The sequence below is a fragment of the Sinocyclocheilus anshuiensis genome, unplaced genomic scaffold (assembly GCF_001515605.1).
Source record: "Sinocyclocheilus anshuiensis isolate Anshui unplaced genomic scaffold, SAMN03320099.WGS_v1.1 scaffold1294, whole genome shotgun sequence".
In the NCBI taxonomy this organism is placed as follows: domain Eukaryota; kingdom Metazoa; phylum Chordata; class Actinopteri; order Cypriniformes; family Cyprinidae; genus Sinocyclocheilus; species Sinocyclocheilus anshuiensis.
This window is the reverse complement of record NW_015558613.1, coordinates 1,052-9,878: the sequence shown is the minus strand read 5'-3', so window position 1 is coordinate 9,878 and position 8,827 is coordinate 1,052. Positions and strand designations below refer to the sequence as shown.

At 36.8% G+C, this 8,827-nt stretch overlaps 1 protein-coding gene across 1 annotated transcript in view; it reads right to left on the bottom strand.

Moving 5' to 3' along the window:
- The window catches only part of LOC107680316 (RNA-binding protein Musashi homolog 2-like), a gene marked incomplete at its 5' end in the record, with an annotated part of 70,859 nt that extends 62,363 nt beyond the window's left edge, over nucleotides 1-8,496 (bottom strand). Inside the window, one exon of the mRNA XM_016476164.1 lies at nucleotides 8,448-8,496. Coding sequence (XP_016331650.1) covers nucleotides 8,448-8,496 — 49 coding nt within the window. The remainder of the gene's footprint in view (nucleotides 1-8,447) is intronic.
- Nucleotides 8,497-8,827: the final 331 nt, after the last annotated feature.

The window sequence follows — 8,827 nt, the reverse complement described above, 5'->3', positions numbered from 1 at the left end:
TCTGAATATTTGGGTTGAACTGTTCTGGAACAGTGTTGTAAATACAAATTAACCACTGATTTCTAGTCGTGTCCTCTTTTGGAAGGCCAAACAAAGTATTTTCGCTTGTGCAACGAAACACACAGCGTCTTTACATGGCGGCGGCGGTGGCAGCAACAATAAAGTTACGCCTTCTTTCTTTGCGTGAACATTTGGTCGGCGTTATGCAAATCTTCCCACACAGTGACATAGACATGTGGGGGCATGTTTGAACATGCGTTTTAGGAGGGCGTGGACGAGTCTTAACTTTGCAACTTTAGGGATCTTATCTATTCACGAACAGCTTGTAACACTCGAAAACTTGAAAATCGCATCATATGACCACTTTAATATAAGCTGTAGAAGTATTGTTCCTTGTTAGAGTGCTTTAATTTAAATACCAATGCATTTTTACATTTTAAAGTTGCATCTGTCAACATTATAATGAAATTATCAATTTATAATTAATATTTTTATTCTATTTAAAAAGCATGGTTCAGTATTTATTTATTTTTTTAAGTTCAGCACTATTTTCATTCAATATCCATTTTAAAATCTATTGGTTGATTAATCGGTTATCAGCCAGCGTGGTCTAACCTAGCTATAGGTAAAATCCACTATTAGGTAGGTAGGTAGGTAGGTAGGGATGGATGGATGGATGCCATACCAATAATGTTGAAACAATTTAGAGAGAATTATATAAAAAGAGATACATAGAGAGAACAATATATAAAGAGAAAGGGAGAGCTAAAATTATCAACAGAGAACAGAGGGATATATAGGGAGACAGATCAATATATACCAGTAAGTGAGTGCTTGTGCTTATGTCTTTTGTTTTCAGGTGTGATGTTTCTCACTATGCGCATAAGAAATGAGTCATTCTACATCCGCACACACAAAGGAGGGAAAATGAGTTGCAAATGAATGATGGATGGATGGATGGATGGAGAGAGAAATGAGAACAAAGGAGCAGAGCAGAAAAGACAAAAAATGGTTTTGTAAAGGGACAAAGAAGAGATGTGACATTTACAGAAATAAAAGATAAAACCAGGATGAGGAAAGAGAGTCTCCTGGGAACACTTCTCTAGAAGATATGAGGAGTGGAGCGCTTTGGGGAAAAAGTGTTACAGAGAGGAAAAGAGAATATTGTGTGTGTGCTTGTGTGTTAATGTAGTGCCGATATATATAAAAGCTGTTCCTTCAACTCTGACAGCAGTGAACAGCCCAGCAACCGAGACCTCCCCGCTTTCAAAGACCTCTTCCTCTTCATTCTCACATCACACACGCGTATCAAAGAGTCTCTGTGATCTGCCGTGATTCCTGCCACAGTGAGAGAGACAGAACGTGGGAATGCTCAGAGAGAGACGTGTGGACAAATACACTGAATACTCCTGAACACATGGTAAAACATGCCCTGCTGTTCTGAGATCAGTTTATGAGACAAACTAGCTGATCGTCCTCACCTGAGCAAAGAACTTAATTTAATATTCATGAGAGTATCCGCCTCTCCATCAATGCATACAGTAAAGCCACTTAATAGCTGCTCTGTTTTTCTGTCTGAAAAACAGATGAGTGAAGAGTGTCCTCATCAAAATGTAAATGACAACAATGGGGATCCCAAAGACTACACACGCATATATAAGGCCCGCGAGCCCGTCAATCTAATTAAAAACCCCGAGCATCAGCATGCGACAGACGCAATCGTGCAGGAGAAACCAGATTCACGTTCAGCTCAATTAGCAGCACGTCACCATTGCCATGCCAACAGCAGTCACTGTGCCGATAAGAGATAAAATGTACGAATGATTGACAGCCTATCAGCTCAGCTCATCTTTGCAAAATATTACTGTTATCAACAATAGAGTGAGTTTGAACTCTCTTTCAAAGGAGTCGTACGAGTTTGAAGACACAATTATGGATCCAGAATTGGATTCGTAGGAAAACCAAGACTGTTAAACATTAAATCTAAGTACCTAAGTGAGAAAATCTGTTAGTTAGCAACAGTCTGACGGCTCTGAGCAGCATGGCAGAGCTTTACTTGGAGTGAGCGAAACTCCTGACGTTTGGATTAGGGATGGGCATTCGATTACATTTCGTGGCCGTGTTGTACTTATACACGGCATCGCAATGTTTGCAGTGAACTATTTCGCTTTTTAAATCAAAATGGTCCCACGCCACACTTCGCCGTGACCTCTTCATGATTATTCTTTTGAAATCAAAACGGAAGATCACAGATAACCGAGTATGGTGTCAAATATTGCACCCTGGTGGTAAAATGTTTAATTGCTGCCACACAGTGAAATTCATTTAATTGCTTCAAGACTCAGGCAACCTGCATTAGATTAAAAAAAAATGCATTAGATTAATCGATAACAAATTAACGTGATCGACGAAATTCTTAACGATCAATTATCGATCGTCGATTAATCATGCCCATCCCTAGTTTGGATCTGATCGAAATTGTGGGTCAGAGTTCAGGTCCAGATGAGCTGATGAGTGCTGTCCAATCCTCCTGATTCACATTCATCTGACACGTCTGTCTCACTGAAGACCTCAGCGATCCAGCTCTTTCAGAACTACTCAAAGATTTCCAGTTCCTCTTGTGGGATTGAGATGTGTGTTAAGCATTCATTTATTGTTCCAAGACAGATAAAATAAAAGAGAATTTTCGACTGGACAAACATAAGAGAATTAAAAGTGCTTAAACTAGGGCTGTCAAATTTAGAAGCAACTAAATATATATTTAACATCGATATATTTATTTAATGCAGCTAACACACTTACCTAATTTGGCATTGCGTTCAATACACACACATTAAAATACCATTAATAAAATGATGAGCTAATTCATTTATAAATGAAACGGTTGAAAAAGTTATTTGCAGTCTTTATATGGCAGATTTTAACATACATATATAAATTATAGTGTATACATTAAATATTTGTATGTTTATTTATTTATTATTTATTTTATATATTATTTCTTAGTAATTTATTACTAATTACTAATATTCTTTTTTTTCTGAGGCAAATAAGCAATTTCATTTTTCTATTGACAGCTCTAGTTCAAACTTTAAAACGGCTAAATATATTTGATTTTCATATTTCATCTGGTCAACGTCCATTTATGTGATACTTTGGCATGACTTAAAGTAAAATATTGCCAAAGAAGTCAAGGAATCAGATGTTGAAAGGAGGTGTGTAGTTTCTCACTCCTGGCTGCAGGAGGGAAACAGCTGTTAGTGATGCTCACTGCATTAGAAATTTATAAGATTCGCCGTGAAAAGCTGCCAGCACTAGTTTAATAAGAAAACAGTTCCGCGCAGACTAAATGCACATTTCCACTGCCTAATATTTACAGACTCCTTGATCAACAGACGGACAATAGGTTTGCACTCAAAACAGACAAACACTATTCATAATTTGGCAGCTGTGTAGACCTGGACAATGTCACGACTGCTGTCCCTCCCAATACTGAGGCTGTCCACTTTAGTAGAGAAAGCGTGTTGGACAAAACCTTTCAGAGGACAATCTGTGATCTAAGAGCCACTGGCTTTTCCAAATACAAGTCAAGCTCATGTTGAAGAATAACAGAGCAGAAAGAGGGATCTTTTCCCCTTGAGCAAACATTCCAGGCAGCTCAATGTGAAATTCAATGCAATAACACCAAGAAAATGGGAGCAGATTTCCTGGATGTTTCAAAAACCTCTCAAAATACACTAGCTTATACTTGTAACCCAGGTCGCATGCGTGTAGATCAACAGGTAGCCTGGACATTGCATATGTGTCCATTAATATAATGTATTTCCTCCCAAGTACACAAAGTAAATCTTTCTGATGGCATGTCTGGATTTCAGTGGACAGGGATTTGATAGGACACGCTGGACGGGTCAGTAAACTATTAGAAGATATAGCACACACATTCAGAATAAGCCAGGAATGTAATACGTTTGCACAACTATATATTTGATAAACCGAACACATTGTGGACTCAGCATTCCTCAATGCTGGCCTCAATCTGAGAGAGTTTAACCTGTGTTAATGTCCCTGATTTCCTCCCACAAGTCTGTATATTTACAGCATGTACATTAGCTCCAGGAGATTGAAAGGTCAAAGGTCAAATGCAATGACAATTGAGGGGCAGTATTTTCATTTCCAGAGGAGATGACGGGCTCCCCGACACAGCCCAACTGCCTCTCTTCCTGTCAGATCTCTCCAAAACCAGTTCAATCATAACTAGAGCTCCACACGAACTGGTTAGGGATATAAAACATACTTCATGCTGATGCAAAGCTGACTTGAAGCCTGGTTTTCTCTCTTCTGTTTCTGGGTATATATATAGACCCTGAAACAGAAGAGAGAAAACCAGGCTTCACTCACATACATCTACCTATCTATATATAGTTTGAGCTGTGAAACACACACACACACACACACACACACATTATATGTTTTATTAATATTAATTATCAACTATTGTTTTATTTATTTTTCTTTTGAAAAAAGCAACATAGCAATTTTCTAAGTTAATTGTTCTATATCTTTTCGGCCCCCAAAAAAACAACAACAACAACAACTAATATTTAATATTATTTACCATTTTAGAACTTATTTAAAAAAATAATAATTTGCAAAATATATAGTAATATTTATTGGAGTAATAATAATTTAAATAAATTATTTTAATGAACATGGTTAACTTGGATTGTTAGCATGTCAAGTTATATATGTTGGTTTCAATATTACATTAAAGGTGGAAAAAGTTCTGACGTGATTTTACTGAAATTCATTTTTTACATCTCTAACAGGAGTGTGTAGACGTTTTATACCCACTGTATATGTTTGATGAATATGTTGTATTTGAAGAATATATTTGAAAAATTTAGAGATGGTAAAAGAGCAAGAGACATAAGGAGAGAAAGAGATATTGTTTCTGATAAACGACAGAGCTAAAAATGTCCTGCTCTTGATTGTGGATCTGACCATCTTTTTCTCTACAATCAGTCTGAATGAAAGCAGAATATCAATAACACAACAAAGCACTCATGCACAAATAAATACTGTAATATGCCACAAAGTTATCAGACTCAAACAGACAGCCACACACACACACGCACAGGCTGGGGACTGTGTTGAGTCCAGGGAACGCCGATCCAGGTAAAGAGATTACAGATGCACACAATACCACCTTCTGTTCGTTGTCCAGGAACAATCCGGTCCTCTGGAGCATCCAGGAAACACACACAAAACAAAACCTCGTCCATGGCCAAAAATTCCTAACTCAGCCCAACACCTGCTCCTCTCTCTCTCCTTTTCTTTTCTCTATGCCGCTCAACAATAAAAGTCATAATTCATGCTTTCTGTTGATCAAACCGAGACTCTGTTACTTTTACTTACATCATTTGAAAATCACAAAGTTCCAGCTGTAATCAGACGCTTGTTCGGAAGCCTGTTGAGCAGAACCATCAGCATCCGTGACGTTACACCAGCTTTCATCATCCCAGCAGACTTTTGTATTCAGGGAAATTGGGTGAGCAAAAGCAGCAGAACTTCTGCCATGGGAATTACAGGTGTGACTGCGCTACTGCGTCTTTTATTATGATGAGAAAAAAATGTGTTCTTTGAGAAAAATGTGCTTGAGACAGATGAACAAATGGGGTGGCGATGTAAAGGAAAATGTTAATGTGTGCAGCATTTAATGCAGAATGATGGGAATAGGGCTTTCTCCGTCAGCACCGCTTCAAAACTGTCCTCCTACACGCACTGTTGAAATAAAAACCTAGACTAAACCATCTCTCGCAAACACCACGTCAAAACCACCTTCTGTCAGATGCTAGCAGAGTGTTTGACAGGGAAATGAAGGTTTGGATTACACAAGTGTTTTAGATGCCACACTGAAATATGGGAATTACTGCAGTAAACAGAGGACCAGAGAGACATGCTGCCTTCAAGTCCTCCTGGGAACTCCTTACTTAACAGTGTGGAAATAATGATTACGTGATATGCATTCAAATGATTTTGGTCTGAATAAATTTAATGTGTTGGCCAACGTCATATTTTTCTCTCTTTTTTCAAATCCATCCTGTCATCTATCCATCTGTCTATTCATCTATCCACCTATCTATCCATCAGCATATCAATCAATCCAACCATCCATCCATCCATCTATCTATCCATCTGTCTATCATCCATTGATCTATTCTTAAATCTGTCTATTCATCTATGCACCTATCTATATATCAAGTCATCCATCAATCTATCCATCTATCCATCCAGCTATATTTCTATCTATCCATTCATCCACCTATATATCTATCCGTTTATTTATCTATCCATCCGTCTACATATCTATTCATCCATCCATCCATCCGTCCACCCATCATCCATCCGTTTATCCATCCATCCAGTTATCCATCCATTCCATCTACTAGTCTGTCTATAATTTTATCTATATATCGTTCTATCTGTCTATCCATCCATCCATAAACCAATTTTTCCCACAATGCAATAGTCAATGTATAAGTCTCCAAATTACAGTTTCAGGTTTTAGCAGACATCTGAGAAGGCATCTCAGAATATATATTCAAAAACATAAGAACTTCCATCATTTAAAGATGTTTTTGTCATCACCAGCTGTCTGACTTCCACAGGAAATCTACACCTCTTCACGAATAAAGTAACAAGTTTCATGATTACTGTTAAGGGTAGCTGATAAAGTATTTTTCATTTGAACATTAAACTGAAACCTGACTGTATTTCCATGAAAAACGCAACAACCCTTGCATTCATTGTTTCACTATGTAAATGATATCATACACAATTTTAAAAATAATATGCCATAAAGTTGGATTGTATGACAGCATGTTATTGCAAACACAGTGTGTGTTCTGGCAGAGCAAGGGCTGTATGGCCTTTGGGTATTCACTGTAACGGCACACAAACAGCTCACAAAAGGAACCAGCAGAGCCCTGATGAAAATCACACCATTACATCTGTAATTAACAGCATGAAATCCTGCCACAAAACCCCTTCAATGTCTGAATAACATCCCTGATCCGTGTGCCCACAGGAGAGCCAACGCACGTTCCCACAATGCACTGGGGCAGCAGGACTGATGGAGCTTTGGAGCTCAATTTCCAACACAATCATCCTCATTTCAGCCTGAAAATGCCAGAGAGATTCTGCTGCAGTCTCTTTAGTGAAAGGAGAGAGAGAGAGCAAGAGAGAGAGGGAAAGAGGGGGAGAAAAGAATGGAGGTGGACAAAAAGCGTCTTTTAACAGCAGTTTAACAGTCACCTGGAGGGCATGAAGGACACGAGAGAGAAAGGAGACAGTAGTGTGAAAGAACGTGTGTGAGAGGGATATGCACTCTTGCAATCTAAAAATCACACACATTTACTGGCTGTTTTATACACATTTACTCTCTCTTTATCTTTCTCTCTCTCTCTTTTTCCCACTCTGAAATATTCTGTACTGTACAGATCTCCCTTCTCAATTAAATACAAATGATTGTATTAAATTTTTTGCCATGCTTTACTGGCATGACACTAGGTATAGTGCACCGTCAATCCTCGCATTTGCAATGATCACAAATGTAAAAACTTAAAAATTTAATTGAAAATGAAAGATAGACAAAAATAATAATGTTTTTGTTCATTGATCCGTCAACTCAACCCAGCTTTTGTGGCTGGCATCTACATACCATGAGTGAAAGTTTTTTCATCTGCTTTGTAATACAATAATGAATTAATAAAGAAAATTAATTAGATAAAAACCCAGGACTTACACTACCATTAAAAAGTTTAGGGTTAGTATTTTTTTTTTTCTTTTTTAAAGAAAATAAAAAAAATTTCAGCAAGCATGCATTAAATTGATCCAGTTACAGTAAAGACATTTGTAATATTACGAAAGATTTCTATTTCAAATAAATTGTGTCCTTTTAAATTTTATATTCATCAAAGAATGAAAAACATATGTAAAATGACAAATATCACAGTTTTTAAAAAAAACTGTTTTTTAATAATAAGAAATGTTTTTGAGCACCAAATCAGCATATTAGAATGATCTCTGAAGGATCATGTGACAAAGACTGGAGCAATGGCTGCAGAAAATTCAGCTTTGTCATCACAGGAATAAATTACATTTTTAAATATATTAAAATAGAAAACTGTTATTATATTATTATATTAAATTGCAAATATATTTCACAATATTACTGTTTTTAATGTATTTTTGCCTTAGAGAGCATAAGAGACATCCAAAACATGAAAAAACACCCCAACTTTTGAATGGAAGTGTACAAAATTGAATTCATATGAAAAATTGCACCAACAAAATCATTAAATATCTCTCACACACAGCTCTGTGTCATCCACAACGTTAGAGGACACTCACATATATTTTGCATTATTACTTAGAGATCGTCTTACCTCTATGTCTGTTTGTAGTTTTGTCAAACATCAACATGGCATCCTCTACCTGAAAAACAAAACAAAAAACACACTCATGAGTCAAAGAACATACAAAGTGTAAAGTACTAAAAAAAAGTAGAGTGAGACCAGATAAAACATCTTTTAAGTAAAGTCATTTGAACTCTTTGTATGATTACGTTTAATTATTATCCAAGCTCAAGACACATATAAAACATCATGATTTCTTACAGTACAAGCTTTAATAAGACCAGATCATTAATAAGATGATCAGATGTCAAGCAGCACCTTTTTATAACAAACACTTCCAAGATGACAAATGTACTTCCGTCATAACTAAAATTTTCTTTGCAGTATTTCAGTTTCATTGCTCAACAGGA